At 36.3% G+C, this 27,912-nt stretch overlaps 1 protein-coding gene across 1 annotated transcript in view; it reads left to right on the plus strand.

Moving 5' to 3' along the window:
- PTPRZ1 (protein tyrosine phosphatase receptor type Z1) overlaps positions 1–27,912 on the plus strand; it is a 201,092-nt gene that overhangs the window by 155,744 nt on the left and 17,436 nt on the right. The window contains exons 14-21 of the mRNA XM_065938486.1: positions 3,226–3,370; positions 10,675–10,766; positions 13,447–13,532; positions 19,917–19,937; positions 20,104–20,200; positions 23,569–23,651; positions 25,327–25,461; positions 26,763–26,897. Of these exons, the coding sequence (XP_065794558.1) occupies positions 3,226–3,370; positions 10,675–10,766; positions 13,447–13,532; positions 19,917–19,937; positions 20,104–20,200; positions 23,569–23,651; positions 25,327–25,461; positions 26,763–26,897 (794 nt within the window). The remainder of the gene's footprint in view (positions 1–3,225; positions 3,371–10,674; positions 10,767–13,446; positions 13,533–19,916; positions 19,938–20,103; positions 20,201–23,568; positions 23,652–25,326; positions 25,462–26,762; positions 26,898–27,912) is intronic.

Consider the following 27,912-nt stretch of genomic DNA (forward strand, 5'->3'; position numbering starts at 1 on the left):
AATTACTGCATTTTCTCGTCAATGCACTAACTAGATTTATTTAATTTGAGGATGTTTTCCTATTGATGGGGAGAAAACAATATGAATATATCATCTAACAGCATCAAGTAATATAATTGATGACATAAATAAGATCATATAGGTGAAAATTCTTGCCTGCTTTTAAAACATATCTAAAAAATCATATGTAGTTTGTCTTATCCAATAATTGAAAATGCCTCTATATCAAATGCATATAGACTAATTCTGAAACTTACCATGTTATTACCTATTTCTAGAATGTAGAATAATTTATAAGACATGCTCCTCAAAATAATATAGATAAGACAGATATTAGTACCTGCCATTTATGAATGCATAGACTGAGTCCTAAAGATACTAGATTGCTTGATCAAGGTCACACAGAAAGTTAATAAAAAAAACTCAGACTGGAAACATGTGTCATTGGTGTCTGTCTCTTAGAGACTACATTTTCATGATTGAGAACAATAGAATATATATAAATATATGTAATGCTTAATTTGTAAACCAATATTATTCTTATTTCTTTATTTCCTGATCATTAGCACATTCTTGCCTTATCATTTAGGTAACTCATATATACTATTGAGCCATATCCAAACATATTTTAGTGTCAACTAATGAATATAAAAAGCAGTATAACTAGTTGCTCTTCATTATAGTATACAAAGCAGCCAGTTGATTGTTTTTACTTTCATGTGATATCTCATATAAAAAATTTAGGTTTCATTATATGAAATTATCTTGGCTTTATCATTCTAATTCCCTAATTAAAAGGTTTGTTTTAAAATCAGACATTCCAGAGAACTTATGAGTAAAGTCTACATATAAGACTCTGTGTGTGCATGTGTGTGTATAATGCATGTACATAGTACGCATGATATATATATATTGTACTTTGTTACATATATTATATGTTATATATCTGACATATGTATCACATATTTGATCAGACATATATATATGTATGTACATATATATAAGTGAGATGTGTACACATCTAAATACATACATACATATATATATATATAGGCACATAGACAACTATGTGCCTACTGCAGTGAATATTTGTGGTCGTTGAAGACTAGTGAAATTATATAAACTCACTTTGTATGTAAGTTAATGTACATCATTGGTTCTTAAACTTTAATGTGGATCAAAATCTCCCAGAGGGCTTGTTAAAACATCGATTGCTGGGTTTTACCCATAGAATTTCTTTTTCAGTAGATTTGGGATGGTTGGAGAAGGGCCCCAAATATACATTTCTAAGTTTCAGGTGATGCCGATGCCACTATTTTGGGGGACTTATTTCAAGAATGACTGAAATAGATAATAATACTAACCTTCATTTGTAATTTCTAGGTACCAGAGACTTTGCTAAGTGGATTATTTCCTTTATTAACCACAAACTTTCTATTGTAACAATAGAAAAAAAATGAGAAGACAATTGTGTACAAAACAAAATGCTTTCCTAAATTTCATAAAGCAATACCAGTGCATTCAGACTCGGTTTATTTAGGCTTCTGAATGAGCCTCCCCACAGAAGGTAATGACCAGAGTGTATGATTAATGTAATAGAAGGCGAAGTTTAGCCTTCTTTCATAAGGATATTGACTACAGCTTAAGGATCGGTTGACTTACAATATTCCCACTTTTTATACAGTTTCATTATTTCCAGTCACAACTTTGAATTCTATTTTTTTCTTACAAATGCTTCTGTAATTATAAAAATACACATCTTGGAATATTTTGTTGCCACTTATAATCCTTTGATGCATTTCCTATATGTGGATTAAATTTTTGACCCTTTCTGCATCACCTCTCTTTACAGAAGGAATCTATCATTTTAACTCTCACATTCTCTCCAGTTAGACATATTTCAGTGCTCTATTTATGAATCTGTGACTGTCAAATTTATCCTCAGATATTTTCCATTAAATTGATAGTATTTTCAATTAAATTAATTCCCATTGTCTATCACTAAGAGTAAGGTACTTATTTTACCAAGGTACTTTTATACCAAATGTACCATATATGTTGGGAGCAAGGTAGACTCTGATGAGGAATTTAAACTTAGTTGCTCCAGAGATCCTACAGGTGGACAGGATAAGGACTGTTCCTTTGTAGCAGTGTCAACTTCTTGTAGCATCCTGTTAGGGTTCTGCGGTACAATAATCTTGATTTCCCACTGCACACACCTCAAAGTAGAAGGGAGGAATTGTGACTGGTCACTGAGACTCTGAAGTTCTGAAACTTTTTTTAACAACTTAGATAGCTTTGGTTGCAGTGATTTTGAAAGTTCTAGAACAAAAATGTACCTGATTTGTCACAAAACAATAGTTATTTGCTGTCTTCTGAAATAACCCAAGGACAGAATTTAGACTTTTTCATAATTTACACTTGGGTATTTAAAAAGAATGTCTTAGATCTGTGCATTCTTTCAATTCACATGCAAAGAAATTTTTATTTTTGATAGAGAAAAACAGTTGACAAGAGGGGAATTCAAAATAACATGTCTAAATTTTAAAGTTTGCTGGATTGAAGGGTTATCTTAATGTAAGAAGAGTTATCCTAAGAGTCTATCTTTATGACATTATTAATTGCTCCTAATTGTTTATCTAACTGTGGGATGAAAAATATTTCCACTACAATTCACTTTGGGAAATCAAGATTATATATGGTAATTCAATAAGTAGCATTGCTTTTCTGGATCATTTTTATTAAAAACTGATTAGTTTTTATTTTAATACTTTAGTTTCCCTTTCACAAGTTTTTCAAGGCAATATTATGCTTCCTGGTTACCAATCTTTGTTGGATATTATAGTTCCTCAGCTCTGATAGCCTGACTTACTTTTTATCTCTTTTTCTATGAGTTTGTTTGGTTTTGAAGTATAATTGATCTGTAACACCATGTTAGTCCTTGTTGCACAACATAGTGATTTGATACTTCTGAACATTTCAAATTGATCACCACAATAAGTCTAGTTACCATAAAGATATTGCATAATTATTGACTAAATTCCCCACACTGTATATTTCACACCTATGACTCATTTGTTTTGCAACTGCCTTACTTTTTAAGCTTTGGGTCAGAGAAATTTTAAAGGTAAGCAACAGCGAGAAGATTGCAGTTATTCGGTTGAAAAATGTTGTACTTTTTCCTCAAGCTTAAATATCAACTTTCTCAATTTTCTCTGACTACAGAGGCCAGTAATAGTAGCCATGAGTCTCGTATTGGTCTAGCTGAGGGGCTGGAATCCGAGAAGAAGGCAGTTATACCCCTTGTGATCGTGTCGGCCCTGACTTTTATCTGTCTAGTGGTTCTTGTGGGTATTCTCATCTACTGGAGGTAAGTTGAATGTTTTAGATGTGTATTTCATAGAGCTCAGATTTTACCTTTGTTTTACCTGAATGTTCTTCAAAACATACTCAAAATTCACTTTACTTGAGAGCTACCGCTAATTTATCCAGATAACTCTGAGTAAGAAGAATTTGTGAATCCAAGGACAAAATAATAAAAGATCTGACTGTTCTTCATACTTCTGTCAAACAATTAAAGGTAAAATGGAGGAACTTTGACTTCAGTTAATACTTAATACAGTATTTTGACAGTTTTACTTTCATATTAATCTAATGAACTTTCCAATGTTACCATAGCATCTAAGGTTCTCAGTTAAATGCTCGAGCTTTTATAACTTTAAAAGTTATTATTTTGGAAAACATGGCTTTTGGTACAGTGAAAAATATTTTTATAGCTGTGGATTTTGTACAAGATACATATCAACTGCATGCTAATACAAAAAATGATAACTCCTACACAAAAGTAAAAATCAAGCATTAAAATAGAATACAATTTGAAGATAAAGTAAATGACTATATTAAGAGGAATGGGATTTTAAATTCATTATTGTTTGCCTTGAGGGTGAGATATAACTTCATTCTTATCAATAACCTATTGAAACTTTTAAAAGGTGAGGAACATTGCACCTATCATAAGCTTCTGATCCTACAGCAAACAGAATACAGTGCAAATTTATGTTTACTAGGGTCGTAATATAAATCAGTATAACTGCTATAACCGTGTCTGTTGGAAAGCAAGGACTTTATGATGATATAAGGAAACCTATGTAAACCAAGAAAGGGCATAACTTAGTACTTTATCCTTTTGTTTTAAAAGAGAGTTTTGTTCAGAAAATGTATACTCCATTTCCTTAGTTTAGCAACATCTGTCTATAAGTTGATTGTCACCACTCTTTGTGTTGTTCCAAAGTGTCTTTTCTTAGTTTATTAAAAAATATTTATTGTTTATTGACTGTTTCCCATGTGCGCAGTAGAGTGTGAAATACTGTGGGAGCATATAGAAAAAGGAATGAGTGGAGAGTCATCACCTCAAGATGTTTATGCTTACTGAAGAGAAAGAGTTTTCTGTGCAAAAATGTGTAAAATATTACACAGAAGTGTATGCACGGCAGCTGAAATCTCTTAATGCTAAGAATACTCAGAGGAAAAAGGAGCTTGATGGGCCAGAATGGGCAGCAAAAATGAGAAGTGTCGAGCTTGAGCTGGATAGGATTCACAAAGAGGAACTAAAGAAGAGTGTTCCAGGCAGGGTCCCCGCGGGTAGGAAGACTGGAAAGGAGGGAGGAGCTGTGTGTGTCTGAGACTGTGGGGTTGGATTATCTAGCTGCGTGTGGTTGTACATTGGTTGACTAAGGTAGACTGTTTCCATGAGCAGCCATATTTCATATCTGACTTCTTTTACAGATCAGAGTAGACTGCAGACTATAGAGAACAGATCATGCTTTTGTTATCAGAATGGGTTAGGAGTCTGTTGTGTCCATAACATCATGCAAACAAAACTGCTTTCTTTAATGATTCCTGTAATCACCAATGCCTCTTGACAGAAGACTTCATGTTTAGCGGAGTAGCAACCAGCACAGTACCTAATGCATAAATGTTTGCTCAGCAAGAATTCATATTGCTTTTCTTCCTACTCCCCATGGGACTTGTTGGCCAGACTTCTTACCAACACTGATGTCATGTTTGTTCAGATTACTGTGTTATATGTAAGCTAATTTTCCCTGCCAAGTCAGTTTTTTAAGTTAATGGGAACTGAAGTTAGACAAATATAAAATAGGATAGGAAATGGGATCATATTCTACTTCATAGTAAATAGTATTAGAATAAATTTCAGTTAAAGTGTTAGATACTTTATAGTTAAAAGGTTGAAGTAATTAGAATGAGTTTTTTATTGTTGCTTAATATTCCAAGTTTATTTTCTACAAAATTGAAAATCGGTGCCTTGTTTAATATGATTTGAGGTTTCTTGGTTAAGTCAAGTCTGGAGTGGTTTGTATCTTCTGTTATTAGTAGGTCATTCCATCTGTACTTATGTGGATAAAAAAAGATGAAATTGTAAGTTGGAAAATACTAATTTGACCTTAGTCCATGAAATGTTTCTGTTTTCCTTACAAATAACACTTGTATAATTTGAGTACATAGTGTTAGTTTAAAATATGAGCACTCTTAGAGTTTTATGTATATATTTTATATCTAACAATCAAATGTCCTGATAAAATTTGTTACTCTCATTTATCCATTTACAAATTTAAGGTAACTGTCCAACTCACAGCCATTTGAAGTTAATTCACTCCCAAATGTAACTTTTTAAATCAGAGAGAGGAATCCACTAGGAGTACTGTTTGCTAAACTACAAAATGACAATGGTAGTGCATTCTTTAGGGTTTGTCTGAATTCACATTCTAGGGTAGCTGCATTTCTGAGCAACAGGGTTTCATTCACCAATATGGAAACATTTTAGACCTTTGTGCAAACTATAGCCTGTAGAAAGGTTTAAAAATCTAATGACATACCAAGAGTCCCAATATTAATAGTAACATTGTCCTTATAAGTTTTTCCAGTTTATATATTAAAACACTTTTCTAACCTAATTCTGTAGGAGAAAAAATAATCACAAATGGTATGATAAATTCTCTCTTTTGCCTAATTTACCTAACTCAAAGTGGTCTCTTATGTTTGGTATAAACCTTAAAAGAAAGCATGCCATAGCAGGAAGACGGAACAAATCAGAGGTGATAAAATCTGGGTCTCTTTTCCAGTTCTGCCCAACATTTATTATATGACTTTGGGCAAGTCACTCAACCATCTAGGAATTAGTGTCCTCTTTTTACTATTTGGGGGCGAGATCTTCTCTTAGATTGGAGTCAGACTTTCTTCAGGGTTTCTGTGATGAATACAGCATAATGAATATTGTTTCATATTTGTATAAGGATCCAAAAACTGGCATAATAATTATACATTTCTAGCTTTTAATTCCAAATACTGTGATGAAAAGGTGTAAATTAAATAATCAGATTAACGTTGATTGATAGGACCTATGTCTGCAAGTTTAAATCAGTCATCACTTTTTTCTTCATGGCTGAGTGATAATTAGCAGGAGACGTAGTTATCAACACTTAGCACATAGACGTGAAGACACTCACTGCTGATACAGAACAGATGGACCATAGATACCGAATCTTGTCATACATTAAATAATATGCCTTGAAATTATTTTCCAGATGTTTTAAGGTATAATTTACATGAGCCAAATCATAAGTTTCCAAGACACACAATTATTTCCAAAAGAATAGCTTCAAAAAGTTCTTTTTAAAGATGACAAAGAGGAAATTTTGGAGAGATTTTTTAATAGTTAGAATCTAAAAAATACCAAAAATGTGTTCAAATAAAGAGCAATCCATCAAAAGCAATATAGAACAGAGTTTTCCATAGGCACCCTTGTTCTGACTGGGGAGAGTGGGAAGAGAAGCAATATTATTTTTCTCTTGATATTAAATTTAAATTTGTGGGTCATTGGTAGCTACCATCCAGCATGGAGGACTCCCAGTGCCATGCTACCTTTTACGTAGAATGTCACTTCCTAGGTAAGACTGCGCCAGAAAGGGTTCCTAAGCCACATACAGATGCTCTTCATCCAGAATGAATCCTGTACTATTTTAATTTTCATTGTTTCCTACTTTTAAGCTTATTGGTATGATATATAAGATTCTTCTGTTACTTGTAAATGCAAGTAACATTACTGGAGAACTTATTTTCTAAAACCAACAAATGTTTGATTACATAGCTGAAAAGAGCTGGTATTTACTACAAGGCATATTAGCAACATCTTAAACCTTGGTACCGATATGTCTTAATTTGCCTTTTCCTATTGTAAGAGATGTTGCCTTCTTCCCATTCTCTCAGATACATCCTCTGTCTAGGCATCTATCCATCCTTCTATCCACCCATCAATCCATCTTTCTCTAGCTGAATATTCTACCTCTTCCTCCCAAATGATTTGAAATTTTAAGTTAATCTCATTTGAGGCTCCGGTAGGCAAGAGAGTCTAGGATGCAGCTGTATACACTATGGTTAGTGGAATTCTACTGGGAATTCTACTGGAAATCCATCTAATCATTCAACATTTAATACCTATTATACTCCTGGCATTGTATTTAAAATTAGGTCTATATAAATCAAAAGACATGGCCCCATCTTTAAAATATGTATATAATGAGGATAAAGGTCCAAAACAAATATACTACAAAATGATTACTTTTACCACCAATTAATTAAAATATTTAAAATAAATTGAAGGTCATTCTTGGATTAATTAAGCATATTTTTCAAAGCAATCTTTTTAAACAAGAGTGTGAATGGGAGTTTGTGTTCATTATAATAGAAACAGAAACTGGAGTGCAAGAATCTGCTTAAGAAGTGAGAGGCTGTTGCACAGAGAAGATGCCACTGAGTTGTCTTTTAAAAGGAAATTTTTGCATGGCACATTAGTGACCGAGGCATTTTGGTCAGAAGAAGAACCATGTTTAAAGTAGGGAGAAGAAATAACTGAGTTAGAGCAGGCAAGACATGTTCAGTGATCTACAACACGTTTGTGTTATTGGAGATAAACTTCAAGGAGAAAAGTCAAAAAAGGTTGGGACCACAAAAAGGTAGGGTTAGGTGTTTAAAGATTTGGATACTACAGTCTAAAAATCTGTAAGGTACAGAACTAAAGCCAGTATGTCAAAGTAAAAGGGAAATAAGTTTGAGGCTCAATATAAGAAAAATATCAACAGAAAGAGGCGTAACATTGGAACAGGAGGGTCTCCTCTTTGGAAACCATTTGGATATTGGTACCCAAGGGATTGATTTTCGGGTTAGTTTAGGAAATGTGTAGTAGCTAAAGATGATTCACAAAGAAGTAAACTCCTTGTCACTGAAGGATTCAAACTGAATCCTTTTTATATGTCAGAGATACTGGGGGAAGGACTCTGGTATTAGCTGTGATATTGCACTAGGTCCCTTAAGGTATTAAATATTTTACAACTTTAAGATTCATTGAAAAATAAAGAAAAGCCCTTTCAGCTGGCTTTTGCAACCATATTTTAAAGGAATCAAAGAGATTTTTAATTCTGTGATCTTAAAAGCAAGTATCAAATCCAGTGTCTCCCTATCAGTGGGGCAGAAGATACTACATCTGTGGTTGGAAAGATGACCCACACTTTCCTGAAGTTTCTGCTCCAGACTGTTGTCAGTTCTGCTCAGCCCCACATCGTAGTTGATGGTACATGCACTTGTCTTCCTCCTACATCACCTCTTCTCTGTTAAAGACATTCATGTGTTCTGTCAATTATCTATACTCTCACAGGTTTGATAATGATTATACTATCACAGCAGATAGCTATTTTTTTGCTGTGCACATCATTACCTTTGGATTTGTTTTTAAACTTGTGACAGAGTTATAAATAAACTATATAATTTTGTACTGTTGATACCTATGGCAGTGAATTCATTGAACAAATATTCCAGGGCACCTATAACATGCCAGACATTATTATGAGGACTAACACCACATTAAGACCAAGTGTCTTGCCTTTTGTTGGGCTTCACAGGTTGCTCAGTGGTAAAGAATCTGCCTGCCAGTGCAGGAGACACAGGAGATGTGGCTTTAATCCTTGGGTCAGTAAGATCCCCTGGAGAATGAAATGGCAAACCACTGCAGTATTCTTACCTGGAAAATTCCATGAACAGAGGAGCCTGGTGGGCCACAGGCCATGGGGCTGCAAAGAGTCAGACACGACTGAGCACACACATGCATCTTTGCTTTTTGGGGACTTACATTGTGGTGAGGGAGGACCAACTAAAATTATGAAAGATGAATTAACAAATATATGAATAAAGTATTTCAGAGACTTCTAAGTGCCATAAAGCAAACAAAAAAGGGGCAGAATAGTGACTTAGCCAGAGGGGCTGGTAGTTTTATTAATAGCTAAGGTGGTCAGAGAAAGACTGTCAGAGGAAGTGGCATTTGAGCCAATGTGTAAATGATGGGAAAGAGGCAAGTGGCCAGAGGGAACACCAAGAATCACAACCCTGGGATAACATTACAGGGCTTCTTGGAAGGAGAAAGGGATGACCAGTGTGTTAGAGCATGGTGGTTGCAGAAGAAGTAATAAGAGATGAGACTGCTGGTTGGAGGTATAGAAGGGGAACCAGGTCACAGAGGGTCTAACCATCCTTGCGGAAATAATGGAATATCATTCTTATTCCAGTGGGGAACCACTGAAGAATTTTATGCAGGGAACTGATTATTGAAAGAAAATATCACAATTGAAGTGTGTCATATAAGAACAAATGTTAAAGTTCATTAGGATAAACACCTTGTTGCTTGGATTTTTCAAATGAAAAACGAGATTGGCATTTTCACTCAAACAGATCTTTCCATTTAAACTTAACCACTCATGAGTAGTGCTTCAAATAAATTAAATGACCCACATCAAAGAGTGTCATTAGCAGTTTTAATTATCTACAATTTTTAATTAACGATAGTTTCCATTAGTTTACAGCAGCAGTTGGTTCTTTGCTCTTCTCAATAGTTTGCATGAGCTCTCACCAGATGTTACTCTTATTATCTAAATGAAAATAGATTCAGGTGACCTTGTAGGTCATAGTTGTGGTTGATTCCAAATATATTCATTCTCAAAACCCTCATCAAGGCTAGCATCTGTTGGAGAGAAAATCACCCCTGTTTTTGGTTACATGCTCATTATTTCTTCACTTCGTTTTGTCATTACAGCATTGTCATACTTGTGATATAAAGCTGTCTTTTTTCATCAAAATGTTACCATAGTGGAAATAAGCTTCTACCTGGTCATTACTTGCTGCCTTTTGCTAGCAGCTGAATAGCCTCAGAACGGCATGGTCCTTTAAATATTGAGTTAAAAATAGCTTTGGATAGGCTATCTTTTCCACTCTGATCGTGTCCAAAGTGGCAGGACATCCTGGTATACATCAACAGTAGAAGAGTAACTAGGGTATTGAGGTATCCTGCTCCTTGGCACCAGCTGCAAGTTCAAGTGTTACCTTTGCTTATAGCATGTCTGATACCTGCTCACTCTTCTGCATCTGGTACAGGTAAAACTGAGATAAATTTGGAGGCTGTAAAATTCTTTAATACCTGTGTTTTGTAAAAGTAGGTGATAGATTTCCACTTATGTTTTTTAATTCTGAAGATTTCTGTCATAATTTTTAAGCATCTCAGAAGTTGTCTTCTTGTCCATTCCAGCTAGTAGTATAAATTTCTTTTCTTTCCAGGAAATGTTTCCAGACCGCACATTTTTATTTAGAGGACAGTACGTCCCCTCGAGTAATATCCACACCTCCAACACCTATCTTTCCAATTTCAGGTAATAGCTTAAAGTGTGACCCTGAGTAGCTGGTAGATGTTAAATGAAAAGCATGATGTTGGAAGGTTTGTCCTTATTGAGGTACTTTGCAAATGCTATAATATAGATTAGTAAATGTCTGTGTTGCCTAAAATATTATGTATCTAGGCATTCAGGTTTTTAACTTGTTCTTGTTAATTTTGAACATTCTTAACCATACAGGTGATGTGACAAAATAATTTATAGTTGTTCAGATGTTTTATGTTAAAGAACATAAATATTTTTAGCAATAATGTATTAGTAAGGAATAATGCTGACTTTCAGTCATTTCAGTTACTTTAGTGGATATCTAAACACCAAAAGTCAAACTAAATCAATGCAGTAAGGATGGACAGGACAAAAACCACAAAAATAAGAATAAACCTTAATTTCTTTCTGATTATCTGAGTGAATGTGAGAACGTTCTTAACAAATTAGGGGAAAATAAAGAAAGTCTATAATGGTGAGGGTAGAAGAGAAACATGAGCACAAACAAAGTGTGGTTGCCTGAAATAGTTTAAGTAAAAATGTCAGACTATTGAATACCTGGGAAAGCATCAGTTGCTTCATCAGAACTACCTAGTTAACAATATTCAAGAATTTACAGGAGTCACTTTAAGACTCTCACTGACTCTGGAACTCACATTGTCACTGAGGTCACAGACACTTGTTGAATTAACATTTTATAACATTTCAGAACGAAAAGTGGTAACAACAACAGGTTGTCTAGAAATGTGCGAATTAAGGAAGAAGAACAGGAGGACAGAGGATGAGACAAGGACGAGGAGACCAGGGAAAGCAGAAGGAAACATTCCTCCCCGGGTCTTTGTACAGAAGTCTCTTTTAAATTGTCTGAGGCGCCATATGTTACTGCTTGAGGTGCACATTCTATAGGATGTTACCTTCTGAAGTCTCATGCAATTTGAAAAACAGAAAAATAAAACAGAAGCATTTTCATTGTAATTTTCAACAGACATAGGAGTTAGACCTGTTTTGCTCTTTCACCTCTTTTATCAGCTTTGTGTCTTTAACCACCACAGTTTTATTTGCTTTTCCAGTTTATATTAAAATTCTATCATTTCTTTTAGTACAGCACGATTTCTTATTAACATACTTAGAATTTTTGAGACCGATTGCTCTCAGTTATCTGTTGGGTTTAGTTCCCTTCACTGTCAAACATAGCTCTCCTACATACCCTGTCAGCATCGGTAAGCGAATTAACTCTAACATTATCTAAAGTCCAACACAGTTTATTATTAACAATAAATAAACTAATCCAAAATTGGGATGTCCAGGAAATCCAGAACCCCCTGTCCTACGTCTCAGAAGAATAGTGATCAAGGGCATCTCCTTTCATCTGCTCAGCTCTCAAAGATGCACTCTTGAGCACCCCCAACATATGCATACGTTCATGTGAAATCAGAAAATAAAAAGATAAGCTAGTCTCACCTACTTGCAGACCAATTCGTAAAAGAAATTACTGGAAGACATGATAGCAAATGAGAAGTAATCAGTTTGCTCATGGAAAGAGGTTAGCTCTGCTGAGGAATATCGGTGAGTTTGATGGAGCTTAGGACTAATGATTTAGATGTGACAAGTTATTTCTGTTTTCTTATCTAATTATAAAAGCTACTTCCAGGCAAGATGCTTCTGTAGGTGTGAAGATGGAATTACACCTTTGTCTAGTGTTTCTTAAGCTTAGTTCGCTAATTCAATTTTAGTATTCAGGTACACTTATCTGAAAGAGAACAGATGGATTCTAATTTTTTTTTAAATCAACAAATTCTTGGTAACTGAAGCTTAAAAATATTAAATGGCCTAGATGCTGAACATCTGTTGATGTAAATAACTGTTTCTAGTGAAATGTGTTTGATGTTTCCTTGTCAGAGATATCACTTGTGAAGTTGCACACTGTGAACTAGTAATATGTTTATAATCTAAGAAAGCCTTTCCAGGGGGGAAAAAAGAGAAAAAACAGAACCAGGTAAAAAAATTGGCCCCTTCACAATTAATTAACAGATCCAGTGGCTTTGTTTATATAGCATTTTTTCAAGTTAGAATTCTTGAAATTTTACAGATTAAAAGTCCCAAAGGTTTTTGACAGTATACTTAATGAATAGTCTGCATATAAATGTTTTCTATTATTTATAGAGAAAAAGAAAAAATGTTTTCAAATGTAAACATCTGACAATTTAATGGAGAGACTCTTAACTGTACAATTGTATAAAACTGAAATTGCACTATATATTATGTTAAATCCATAGTAAAATTGAAAATATATTATTTCTGCATTTTTTTCCCCAGAATTGACAGGCAACTCCCACTCATGTTAAAGAAAATTATCCATAAAGCGATGCAGTCTATTGGGTGTTATTTATAACTTAACATTGAAAATTAATTATTTCCTCTTTAGCATATGAAAGGAAAAGATTCCTAACCAAACCAGAATTCTAAAATGCAGGTTATGATTAATTGTAAATGTAGAGAAAATTGGTAATTGTTGTTTATTGTTTCTCTGAACATAGATTCAGTCGAGATTATAGGAATAATTGAATTTTGAAGTTGTTTTAGGAGAAAGCTCTTTATAAATCCCCACAAATGAGAGGCACATTTATTTCTGTTGAGTTATCCTTTCCAACTTACTTTTTTTTTATTCACTTAGATGATGTTGGATCAATTCCAATAAAGCACTTTCCAAAGCATGTTGCAGACTTACATGCAAGTAGTGGGTTTACTGAAGAATTTGAGGTATGATTTTAATATGTCTCTTTTAAACAGTATGGAAAATAGTAATTTTTTGAAATTCACCAATAGGCTATTTCTTGAATTGAAACCATTTCCATTCTAGTGAAATTATTATTTCCATAATCAGTTATGTGTTTAAGATATGTGTGATAGCTATCATGTAATTTAGCAAGTTGGTTTTCCATTTTAAAATTCAGTTGTACTAGTGGAAAAAACAAAACTATAGTTAATTCCCATAAAATCAGAACTATAGTAGTCTTTTTTTAATCTGAATTGGTAACACTGATTTCTTTTAATTTTCTAAGCTATATAGATTATAATAAACTAGGAAATTTCATAATTTTCTGCCAAAGTACATACAAACTCCTACTTGTAAGGATTACAACAGTGTAAATGCAAAAACGCTTATTATACAAGGCACAATAAATATTATACAAGGTAAAGTCACATCTTCTCAAGAAAATATGCATTTCTAAAAAAAAACATTGGAACTTCACAATCACTGAAAATCTTTCTAGTAGTATTCTATAAAACACTCTTAAATGGGAGGCACAGGGAAATTTATTGCAAATTTATCATGGCCCACTGAATTATCAGTTAAGAAGATTTTTCAAAATAGGGTGCCCTCAGCCAGCAGTTAACAGTAATAACCACAAGCATAAAGTTACCTTCCCTGAGCACTCCCTATATGTCAGTCATTGTACTAGATGCATCTACGGTCAACCTTCACCCATATCTGGAAGTTATTTGTTTTTATTTCTATTCATATTAATGAAAGCAGCTTCAACAAAAGTTGATTAACAACTAATAAACAGCATGGGCTTCCCAGGTGGTGCTAGTAGTAAAGAACCAGTCTAAGAGACGTTCGGAAGATCCTCTGGAGAAGGAAACGGCAACCCACGCCAGTATCCTTTCACGGAGAATCCCATGGATAGAGGAGCCTGGAGGGCTGCAATCCATAGGGTTGGAAAGGGTTCCACACAATTGAACGAACTTAGCACCTATGAATGTGTAATCTCCATCTGCCTCACACTTAAGAGGATTTAGGATTGAAGGCATTTGGAGCTCACCTGGATAATACAGTATAATCTCCCTATCTCAAGTATCTTATCTTAATACATAGCAGCCTGGGTCTTCCCAGGTGGCTCAGTGGTAAAGAATCTGCCTGCCAAGCAGGAGATGCAGGAAGTTCAGTTCAGTTGCTCAGTCCTGTCCAACTCTTTGCGACCCCATGAACTGTAGCACACCAGGCCTCCCTGTCCATCACCAACTCCACAGTTTACTCAAACTCATGTCCATGGAGTCAATGATACCATCCAACCATCTCATCCTCTGTCGTCCCCTTCTTCTCCTGCCCCCAATCTTTCCCAGCATCAGGGTCTTTTCAATGAGCTACCTCTTCGTATCAGGTGGCCAAAGATTTGGAGTTTCAGCTTCAGCATCAGTCCTTCCAATGAATATTCAGGACTGATCTCCTTTAGGATGGACTGGTTGGATCTCCTCGCAGTCCAAGGGACTCTCAAGAGTCTTCTCCAACACCACAGTTCAAAATCATCAATTCTTCTGTGCTCAGCTTTCTTTATAGTCCAACTCTCACATCCATACATGACTACTAAAAAAACCATAGCCTGACTAGGTGGACCTTTGTTGACAAAGTAATGTCTCTGCTTTTTAATATGCTGTCTAGGTTGGTCATAACTTTCCTTCCAAGGAGTAAGCATCTGTTAATTTCATGGCTGCAGTCACCATCTGCATTAATTTTGGAGGCCCCGAAAGTAAAGTCAGCCACTGTTTCCACTGTTTCCCCATCTATTTGCCATAAAGTGATGGGACAAGATATCATGATCTCAGTCTTCTGAATGTTGAGCTTTAAGCGAACTTTTTCACTCTCTTCTTTCACTTTCATCAAGAGACTCTTTGATGAAAGAGTCTCTTCTTCACTTTCTTCTTCACTTTCTGCCATAAGGGTGGTATCATCTGCATATCTGAGGTTATTGATATTTCTCCCAGCAGTCTTGATTCCAGCTTGTGCTTCCTCCAGCCCAGCGTTTCTCACGATGTACTCTGCATATAAGTTAAATAAGCAGGATGACACTATACAGCCTTGACATACTCCTTTTCCTATTTGAAACCAGTATGTTGTTCCATGTCCAGTTCTAACTGTTGCTTCCTGACCTGCATACAGGTTTCTCAAGAGGCAGGTCAGGTGGTCTGGTATTCCCATCTCTTTCAGAATTTTCCACAGTTCATTGTGATCCACACAGTCAAAGGCATTGGCATAGTCAATAAAGCAGAAATAGATGTTTTTCTGAAACTCTCTTGCTTTTCAATGATCCAGTGGATGTTGGCAATTTGATCTCTGGTTCCTCTGCCTTTTCTAAAACCAGCCTGAACATCTGGAAGTTTATGGTTCACGTATTGCTGAAGCCTGGCTTGGAGAATTTTGAGCATTTCTTTACTAGTGTGTTCTGCTGCTGCTGCTGTCGCATCAGTTGTGTCCAACTCTGTGCGACCCCAAAGATGGCAGCCCACCAGGCTCCCCCGTCCCTGGGATTCTTCAGTCAAGAACACTGAAGTGGGTTGCCATTTCCTTCTCCAATGCATGAAAGTGAAAAGTGAAAGTGAAGTCGCTCAGTCGTATCCGACTCTTTGCGACCCCATAGACTGCAGCCAACGAGGCTGCTCCATCCATGGGATTTTCCAGGCTAGAGTACTGGAGTGGGGTGCCATTGCCTTCTCCGTACTAGCATGTGAGATGAGTGCAATTGTGCAGTAGTTTGAACATTCTTTGGCATTACCTTTCTTAGGGATTGAAATGAAAACTGACCTTTTCCAGTCCTGTGGCCACTGCTGAGTTTTCCAAATTTGCTGGCATATTGTGTGCAGCAATTTCACAGAATCATCTTTTAGGTGATTAGCTCAACTGGAATTCCATCACCTCCACTAGCTTTGTTCATAGTGATGTTTCCTGAGCCCACTTGACTTCACATTCCAGGAAGCTCCAGAGGCTCTAGGTGAGTGATCACACCATAGTGATTATCTGGGTTATGAAGATCTTTTTTGTACAATTCTTCTATGTATTTTTGCCACCTCTTCTTAATATCTTCTGCTTCTGTTAGGTCCATACCATTTCTGTCCTTTATTGACCCCATCTTTGCATGAAATGTTCCCTTGGTATCTCTAATTTTCTTGAAGAGATCTCTAGTCTTTCCCATTCTATTGTTTTCCTCCATTTCTTTGCACTGATCATTGAGGAAGGCTTTCTTATCTGTCCTTGCTGTTCTTTGGAACTCTACATTCAGATGCTTATAGCTTTCCTTTTCTCCTTTGCTTTTCACTTTTCTTTTCACAGCCTTTTATAAGTCTTCCTCAGCCAGCCATTTTGCCTTTTTGCATTTCCTTTTCTTGGGAATCGTCTTGATCACTGTCTCCTGTACAATGTCAGGAACCTCTGTTCATAGTTCATCAGGCACTCTGTCTATCAGATCTAGTCCCTTAAATCTATTTCTCACTTCCACTGTATATTCATAAGGGATTTGATTTAGGTCATACCTGAATGGTCTAGTGGTTTTTCCTAATTTCTTCAATTTAAGTCTGAATTTGGCAATAAGGAGTTCATGATCTGAGCCACAGTCAGCTCCCGGTCTTGTATTTGCTGACTGTATACAGCTTCTCCATTTTTGGCTGCAAAGAATATAAAAAATTTGATTTCGGTGTTGGCCATCTGGTGATGTCCAGGTGTAGAGTCTTCTCTTGTGTTGTTGGAAGAGGGTGTTTGCTATGACCAGTATGTTCTTTTGGCAAAACTCTATTAGCCTTTGCCCTGCTTCATTCTGTACTCCAAGGCCAAATTTGCCTGTTACTTCACATGTTTCTTGACTTCCTACTTTTTGCATTCCAGTCCCCTACTATGAAAAGGACATCTTTTTTGGGTGTTAGTTCTAAAAGGTTTTGTAGGTCTTCGTAGAACCATTGATCTTCTTCAGCATTATTGGTCGGGGCATAGACTTGGATTACCGTGATATTGAATGGTTTGCCTTGGAAACAAACAGAGATCATTCTGTTGTTTTTGAGGTTGCATCCAAGTACTGCATTTGGGACTCTTGTTGACTATGATGGCTACTCCATTTCTTCTAAGGGATTCTTGCTCAAGTAGTAGATACAATGGTCATCTGAGTTAAATTCACCCATTCCAGTCCATTTTAGTTCACTGATTCTAGAATGTTGACGTTCACTCTTGCCATCACCTGTTTGACCACTTCTAATTTACCTTGATCCATGGACCTAACATTCCAGGTTCCTATGCAGTGTTGCTCTTTACAGCATCAGACCTTGCTTCCACCATCAGTCACATCCACAACTGGGTGTTGTTTTGCTTTGGCTCCATCCCTTCATTCTTTCTGGAGTTATTTCTCCACTGATCTCCAGTAGCATATGGGGCGACTACTGACCTGGGAAGTTCGTCCTTCAGTGTCCTATCTTTTTGCCTTGAGAACCCCATGAACAATATGAAAAGGCCAAAAAAAAGGAGATGCAGAAAATACAGGTTCTATCTGTAGGTCAGGAAGATACCCTAGAGAAAGAAATGGCAATCCATTCCAGTATTCTTGCCTGGGAAATCCCATGGACAAAGGAGACTAGCAGGCTGCAGTCCATGGGGTCTCAAGGAGTCACAAATTAGCATTCAAGCAAATAGCAGGGCTGGGCTTGAAATCTAACACTTCTGTCCTTTACATTCTAGAAACCAGGGGATACCCAGCCCAATTGCAGCCTCTCCGAGTACTCAACTGACTTCCCTCTTTGAAGCTGTTAGAGCTCTGACCCTGATCAGAGGCTATACCACAGTTCCTAGTACACCCTACAACTTCTTCCCATGAATCAGATCTCCAAGAACATAGTTATGGAAGAAAAATGCCAGAGATTAGAAAGCTGTAAAAAACCAAAGGAAAGATAAATGAAATATATGTTTTCACTAAATTAAAAACAGTAGAAGCCAGCTAATTTAATCTTAAAAGAAATCTAAGTCCTAGCTATATTGAATAAGAAAGTACTATTAGATGACTACTAAATAAAATGAAATAATATGAAGAATTATATTTTTAAAATATCAAATTATTTTTTTCCTCTCATAACAGAGGCTACTAGGTGGTACAGTATGAACTTACAGAAACTATCAGGCATTGATCAAACAAAATTCTAGTTGCAAAAAGGAGAATATGTTAAGGGTGGGTCTAACTTTTCAGATGTTAAAAATCATAAGGAAAAATAGAGAATTTATTGTAAAAGTTTCTGATAGCATATATACAAAAGCAGATACAGTTTTCATAACTATAAAATCATAAATCATTTTAAATAGTATTAAGCAGTTCATAATGATTAAATTAATAAAATAACCTCACACTTTTACTAAAAAAGTGTATTCTTAATTCCATTGCTCTTAAATCACTGATTGAAGAAAGCTTCTTATTAACTTAATAATTAGCTTAATAATTAATAATTCTGTAACTTTTAAGTGGATCATATATTAAATTGTTTTTAAATCTAGAATCAGAATGACTTGCTGCAAAAGAGGCCTTGGAATGCTTGGTTAGTAAAGGACTGAGTCATTTTGCCAGTGAATCAGACTTATATTTAGATTGTATATTTTCTCAAAAATTATAAGGCTTTCATGTTATTATCTTAATATGTACTAAATAGTTGAAAATTCCAGGAATATATTTAGATAGAAGCATCCCTGAGAAGGATTTTAATTCTTTTTAAAAGTGAAATGGCAGGAATAATCTTTCTCGACTCATTGAGGTTTTATTTTAATTAATAAGAAGTCTGCTAATTAAGTATGTAGAAAGTTATACTATTTAAATTCTATTTCAAAAGACATAATATATATGATAAAAAACTTTAGGAGATGTCTAATGTGTTGACAACTCTAAATCTGTTACAAACAACCTAATTAAGGACATTGTTTAGTCTTAAAATTACTCAAAATCAACAACAAAAAAGTATCACTAATTCAGTTTCAATTAATTCTATCATGATCAAATACAATTATATTTGAATATTAGCAAATCTGACTCATATGTCAAAATGTGTCATCAAATATGTGGTTTTTCTCATCAACATTTTAAGAATTCATCATATTATTATACCACTGTCCCCTTTTAAAAGTGTTATTTTTTCTTTTACATGATTTTAAGGTTCCAAACTGTTAGAAATTTTGATTTGCATGCAACTGTTTGAAACATTCTGTTGTGTTAGTATTTGGCAAATGTATTTATTGCATGATCATGGTTTTCCATTGTAAACCTAATATGAACACTTTTTTTTCTCATTTGTCGTGTGCTGTGGAATTTGATTTCTTTACTTTTTTGGCATTCATTCCCTCATTAGACACTGAAAGAGTTTTACCAGGTAAGGCATTATTTCGCTGCATTTTCTTATAGCCAAGAAATAGTTGATGTAACATGTAAAGAATTTTTTGATAGATTGTTTTGTTTGTTGTCTTCCTTAATGTATTTTAAGGCACTTTGTTTGAAAGGATGTATATTAAAATGTTACCCATGCAATTTCTTTACAGGAGGTACAGAGCTGTACTGTTGATTTAGGTATCACAGCAGACAGCTCCAATCACCCCGACAATAAGCACAAGAACCGATACATAAATATTGTTGCCTGTAAGTATATCCTTCACTCAACTCTGACCTTATCATTGCAGCGCGTTTAATTCAGTGTCCTGAAGTTCTCTGACAGCGAACCTCGGTGAAGCTGCTTCAGGACCTTTGTATCAGGAGATGAGACTTGTGTTAGACAATACGTATTGTTTAACTACTCCAGCTTAAATACATTTTGCAATTAATGACACCTGTTTCTTTTGAACAAAATAAACTCATGTTTTAATCCAGTCCTTTCTTCAGACCTCATAGCCTGTAAATTTGTTCTTATAGTTTCTGTCATTATTTGTATTCCGTAGTTCTATTTTCACTTGAGATCCCCCTATTTTATGTGAATTTACTAACCAAAAGGGATTTTCTTTAGACTTTTTTTTTTCCCTACCACTTCTGTTCCTCTCTTGCCATTCTACCTGGTGGCTGATAAAATGTTAGTTGGATTCTTTCTTTTTATTTCTTCTCTCCTTTTATTGTCTTTTTCTCTTCCATGAATAGCTATCTGGCTCTTTTCTTTAGGGCAAGTGTACCTATTTATTTTCCTATGAAATTATCATGTTTCTTCCATCTTTTTACAGCATGTCTTGTTTACATCTGTTCCCTTTTATTTTCCTTTATATCCCCCTCATCTCTTGAAATCCACTTTCATTCTTCCCCAAAACTTCAACTTACTTCCTTTCTTATATATTCAGTAAGTCTTCCCAGATTTGTGGGAACATGGTATTACAGCATGGTTGTTTAAATTCTGGTTCCATTCTAGTTTCTGGAATGGAAACTTTTATGATCACAGTGCTAAGTAGTTTGCATAGATGCTGGTTTTTTTCCCTACAAGGTTTACACCAATTTTTCAATTTTGATAGAAGATTCTGCTTCATGTTTGGCCTCCTCAGTGGAAGCAACTGTCTTACTACATGTAAAAGCTCAGTTGTATTCAATTGCTTCTTAGTGTGAAGTGGTTGTTAGACCAGTCCCTCTACAAGCTAAATAGAAAGTGCACGGGTGCATGCTAAGTCGCTTCGGTTGTGTCCGACGCTTTGTGATCCTATGGACTGTCGTCCACTAGGCTTTTCTGTCTATGGAATTCTCCAGGCAAGAATACTGGAGTGGGTTGCCATGCCCTCCTCCAGGGGATCTTCTTAACCCAGGGATAGAACCCATGGCTTCTTCACTGCAGGCAGATTCTTTACCACTGAGCCCCAGGAAAGCCCAAATAGAAAATCCCTACCAGTAATTAAGAAGGGGATGGAGATTAACATTTGTTGAACACCTGCTATATGCCTGGCACTATAAATCTGTTATTTCAACTGACTCACTTTGCTATATAGCAGAAACTAGCAAAGCACTGTAAATCAACTCCAGTAAATCATACTCCAATAAAAATTAATTTTAAAAATATTTTAAGTGAATTAGACGAATAAATGTGTTATTTCATTTCATCCCTGAAAGAACCTGGCAAGATAGGTAATAACATTTCTTCTTTACAGATGAAGAAAAAACACAGAAAGTTTACCCAGTAAGACCCTTCAGCACCAAAGTAGGTCAGCCTGGCATTGAAGCCATCTTTCCATGGCCACACATCTATTTCTGTGTACATTTCCTGCATCTTTGTGAACTGCCAATATCACCAAAGTATTACTATTCCAGAATATCTCGTTTGGTCTGTATTCATTTCTTCATCCTTGAAAAAACTAGTCTGCCCAGGGAAACCGTTAAGTGTCCTTCTAGTGATGCTTTCCTTTCTTATTATAAAGCAGTTCCTCCAAATATAGTTTCTCTGTAGAACTGAGGTTATTCCAGAACTCCTCATTTCAACACATTTAATTATGACCATGCACTATGTATAACTATGAGAAACGCTGGGCTGGATGAAGCACAAGCTGGAATCAAGATTGCTGGGAGAAATATCAATAACCTCAGATATGCAGATGACACTACACTTACGTCAGAAATCGAAGAAGAACTAAGGAGCCTCTTGATGAAAGTGAAAGAGGAGAGTGAAAAAGTTGACTTAAAGCTCAACATTCAGAAAACTAAGATCATGGCATCTGGTCCCATCTCTTCATGGCAAATAGATGGGGAAACAGTGGAAACAATGCCTGACTTTATTTTGGGGGGCTCCAAAATCACTGCAGATGGTGATTGTAGCCATGAAATTAAAAGATGTTTACTCCTTGGGAGGAAAGTTATGACCAACCTAGACAGCATATTAGAAAGCAGAGACATTACTTTGCCAACAAAGGTCCGTCTGGTCAAGGCTATGGTTTTTCCAGTATTCATGTATGGGTGTGACAGTTGGACTGTAAAGAAAGCTGAGCACTGAAGAATTTATGCTTTTGAACTGTGGTGTTGGAGAAGACTCTTGAGAGTCCCTTGGACTGCAAGGAGATCCAACCAGTCCATCCTAAAGGAGATCAGTCCTGGATGTTCATTGGAAGGACAGATATTGAAGCTGATTCTCCAATACTTTGGTCACCTGATGCAAAGAGCTGACTCATTGGAAAAGACCCTGATGCTGGGAAAGATTGAAGGTGGGAGGAGAAGGGGATGACAGAGGATGAGATGGTTAGATGGCATCACCGACTCAATGGACATGAGTTTGGGTAATCTCTGGGAGTTGGTGATGGACAGGGAGGCCTGGCGTGCTGCAGTTCATGGGGTCACAAAGAGTCAGACAGGACTGAGTGACTGAACTGAACTGAACTGAACTGATCTATGTATAAGTTACCATGGTCTTCATGCCCTCTCACTGACAGTGCAAGATCCATGCCCTTCATTCCTGGCCAGTCGTTCTCCTGCCTCCCTTTGCAATAGTTCCTCTTTGAGGTCTTCCCTTGAAAGAGCTCCCTGCTGTAACTATTCACAGAAACTCCCTGAAGCCATCCTGCTTCCTTCTCTATGTTCTTTTCCTCTGTCAGCCTCCTTTTCAGAGAATACATGCTACCATCCTTCCTTAGCTTGTTCTCTCCCCTTCGCTGGCTCTGCAGTGTTCACAGGCCCAGTATCTACCTTTAGAAGCCCATCTAAAATGCCAACTTTAGGAGTCAACCTCTATGAAAAGGTTTATTTTCATCCCAAACCAGTGTTCCCCTAGGACTCTGCACTTTTCCCTTGACACCCAAACATTCTTCTTTGTGTATATGTCCATTCCCACCTTCTACATTGGGAAACCTTCCTGAAGGACATGGTTTTTGTTGTCATCTATATTTACCTATATTTTTGTCATCTCTGTATCTTCTGTATCTTCCAAAAGCCAACTAAAGTAAATGATGTTTGCACTGGTTTTAATTGTATTTGATAAATGATCATGTAAATGAAAATGACCTTTATGCTGAAAAGCAGTTCATGATATAGTGAAATATTTTCTTTTTTTATTACAGATGATCATAGTAGGGTTAAACTTGCACAACTTGCTGAGAAGGATGGCAAACTGACTGATTACATCAATGCCAATTATGTTGATGTAAGCATATTTAAAATAAAATTATATGAAAATTATATTAGATTATGAATATATTATACCAGAATATTATACATATAATAGTGTACATATTATTGTGCTTAACAAATACTATGTGAAAGATAATGAAAAATACAAATCAGCAGTAAGAGATTCTGTGGCTAAAGGTTTTCAGATTGAATGGCATTCAAGCTCTGGTTTATTTCCTAGGTGAGAGAGGGAATTTGGGCTGAGAATGTACATTCAAGATAGGATGTATGTATTCTGATAAGTTTATAACTCCTTAAATAAAAGGTGTAGGATCAGTGCTTGTTTGGCATTTCCATCCCATGGTTCCTAGTGCAAAATTATATGGATAGCAGATGATCAATACATTTTGACTGCAAAGTTCCCACAGAAGAATTGGCTAAAAAACAAACACATGATTACTAAACCAGTAACCAGCCTTTATAACCTTGGGCATGTGTCAGGATACCCAGCTTTGTGAAACTTACTGGTGATCTCCAGGGGCTGTAGACCACTGACTCACTTCCTGCTATTTCCCTATGGTCAGTTGAATGCCAATGGAACTTGGTAATTTTCCTGACACTGACCTTGCAGTCTAGCTGCCTTCAGGTTAATTCAAAGAAAGAAACAGTTAATTCAAAAAAAGAACAGTTAATTCAAAGAAAGAAAGTGAAAGTGAAGATGCTCAATCAGTTCTGACTTTTTGTGACCCCATGCTGTAGCCTATGAGGCACTTCCATCCATGGAATTTTCCAGGCAAGAGTACTGGAGTGGGTTGGCATTTCCTCTTCCAGGGAATCTTCCCTACCCAGGGATCAAACCTGGGTCTCCCACATTGCAAGCAGACCCTTTTACCATCTGAGCCACCAGGGAAGCTCCCTCATTCGAAGAAGTGAGCACCAAATAAAAGTATCCAGTGGGTTGTAGGCAGTCACTTAAGGCTTCCATGTCTGTGAGTGTGTGGTCAGACTGAATATGGGCTTTGGAGTTGGAACTGGCTCTGACTTGCAGCTCTGCCATTGACTAACTGAAAGCTTGGAAAGCCACTTAACTCTTCTGAGCTTCAGTTTGCTTATCCCCAAATCAAGAATGTTTCTTCCATTTTGCATGTAAATTATGGATTAGGGTTAATGTTTGTAAACTTGGCCAACAGCAGATAATAAGTGAAGATAGCTGTGAATGATTAGCATTTTTCAGGTCTACCATAAGGAGAAAACACCAAAGGTTTCCTGATTACAGACAACTGAGCCCTAATGCCTCAAACACATTTCAAAGCGGCACAATTAAGGACCAGATAGTAAGCACAGTAAACAGACTTGGATTAAATGCACCAAGACTGGAGGTGCAGAGAACAATGGTTGTGTCAATGCAAAGATTAGATATATATATGTGTGTGTGTGTGTATATATATATATATATAGTATATAGTATAGTATATATAGTATATATATAGTATAGTATATATAGTATAGTATATAGTATATATAACTATATATATATATAGTTAAAGAAGAATTGTTGTCTTTGCTGTGCTAGTACATATTTCTGGCTTTGAAGTGTTTTTTTTTAATGGTTTTCTTTGATAGCAAAACTGTGCTGATCTTAGAAACTGAGCAGTTAAAAATGGCATACAAATGTGTTAGTGAGAAACATTTGTCATTTGTCTCTTCAGGGCTACAACAGACCAAAAGCTTACATTGCTGCCCAAGGCCCACTGAAATCCACCGCCGAAGACTTCTGGAGAATGATATGGGAGCATAATGTGGAAGTTATTGTCATGATAACGAACCTTGTGGAGAAAGGAAGGGTATGTAGGTTATCTCTTATGCCTTCTCCAAGATAGTGATTGGGAGTGCTTTAAGTTGCTTGTGATAGATTCAGCATTAGGAAGCAGCAAAAGTTAGGAAAGCTTATCAGGATTTCTTGCTAGTAGATAAAAGAGCTAAAGAGAAATGAAACATCTACATTACCATATGTAAAATTGACAGCCAGTGGGAATTTGCTGTATGATGCAGGAAGCTCAACTGGGTGCTCTGTGATTACCTAGGAGGGTGGGATGCAGTGGGAGGTGGGAGGGAGGTTCAAAAGAGGGGGGACATGTGTATGCCTATGGCTGATTCACATTGATGCATGGCAGAAAGCAACAAAATATTTTAAAACCGTTATCCTCCAATGAAGAATAAATACATTTAAAATAAATAAATAAATAAAGGGAAAAGAGGTCAAAATCTTCACTATATATGAAGCTATGGGTTATTTAAATGAATTCTTCATTCCATGAGAAAAAATACACCATGGAATATTACTCAGCCGTTAAAAAGAATTCATTTGAATCAGTTCTAATGAGATGGATGAAACTGGAGCCCATTATACAGAGTGAAGTAAGCCAGAAAGATAAAGAACATTACAGTATACTAACACATATATATGGAATTTAGAAAGATGGTAACGATAACCCTACATGCAAAACAGAAAAAGAGACACAGAAGTACAGAACAGACTTTTGAACTCTGTGGGAGAAGGTGAGGGTGGGATGTTTCGAAAGAACAGCATGTATATTATCTATGGTGAAACAGATCACCAGCCCAGGTGGGATGCATGAGTCAAGTGCTCGGGCCTGGTGGGCTGGGAAGACCCAGAGGAATCGGGTGGAGAGGGAGGTGGGAGGCGGGGATCGGGATGGGGAATACGTGTAACTCTATGGCTGATTCATATCAATGTATGACAAAACCCACTGAAAAATAAAAAAAATAAAAAAATTTAAAAAAAAAGAGAAAAAACAAATGAGGTTCATTGAAAAGCTATGCAGAGTGAAGTAGATTTTAATTCACAGGAGCTGGATTCTAGTCCTGGCTTCACAGTGACTCAGGACATCTGGCCTCATTTTTCTCATCCTAAAGAAGGAGGAGTTTGGATCCATCATCTCGGGTCTTTCAGCCTCATAGCTCTCTCCCTTCTCTTCTCTACAACTAACTTGCAGTCACTGAGAAAGGAAAGAAATTGCTTAGAAGAATGAGTGTCATGGTATCAGATCTTTACTGACTTCAGGGGTGACTTACACTAAGCATTTGAAATATGAAAATAGCATTTTTACTTTCTCTTTCACAGAGAAAGTGTGACCAGTATTGGCCTGTGGATGGGAGTGAAGAGTATGGGAACTTTCTGGTCACTCAAAAGAGTATTCAAGTGCTTGCTTATTATACTGTGAGGAATTTTACTCTAAGAAACACAAAGATCAAAAAGGTGAGTCTACACATGAGAGATACCATCAATTGAATCATACCTATCAGTCCTTTTTAAAGGGAACAAGTGGTATAACCGAAACAGAGTAAAAATACATGTAAGTAAAGGCTCTGAGAGTTCCTAACTGGGACCTCCCCGGTGGTCCAGTGGTTAAAAATCCATCTTCTGATACAACGGATGTGGTAAGGACCCTGGCCAGGGAACTGAGATCCTACATGTCGTGAGGCAACTAAGCTCATGCAACTGCAGCTGCTGAACCCATGAGCCAAGGGTGCATGCTCCATAAGAGACGCCAGCACAAAGAGAAGCCCATGCACCACCAAGAAGACCCAGCAGAGTCAAAAAAGAACTGTTCTTATCACAGCTACAGCCCAACCCCGAAGATTTCTTCCAAACCTCTTAATCCCAGATGTGGCTTTGGCATCATATTCTTTGTAGTGCCAAGAATTGCAGTGATACACAAACAAAAGTCCTTGTACCATATGATAACTGCACATCCTACTAAAATAGTGGAAATTGAAAAGGAGGAGGAGAAGAAAAAGAGCAAGTTATAAGTCAGGGCTCCTTAGAAAAACATATATATATATATTTAGAGAGAGAGGTGCTTTTTTTTTGTTTTTTGTTTTTTAAGAATTGATTCCAAGCTAGAGATTCAGGCAAGATTTCTACTTTGCAGTCTTGAGAATACCTTCTTTTTCAGGAAACCTCAGTCTTTGCTCTTGAGTTCTTCAACTGATATTATGGAGCCTCATTCACTTTAGTGGAAGTCTTACTGATTTAGGTGTCAGTCATATCTTAAAAAATACCTTGATGGTAACATTTGGTGTGACTGGTTTGACCAAGCTACTGACCACTATAGCCTAACCAAGTTGATATAAGAAACTAACCATCACAAATGACAGTGTACTTTTTTGGCTTTGTTATGAACCGCCAGCATCAAGCTCTGAATCCTAAGTTGATGTTTAAGGACCCCATTTGTGTGTGTTCCTGTAATTAGTTGATTAGCTGTCTGGTC

The sequence above is a fragment of the Muntiacus reevesi genome, chromosome 6 (assembly GCF_963930625.1).
Source record: "Muntiacus reevesi chromosome 6, mMunRee1.1, whole genome shotgun sequence".
NCBI lineage: Eukaryota > Metazoa > Chordata > Mammalia > Artiodactyla > Cervidae > Muntiacus > Muntiacus reevesi.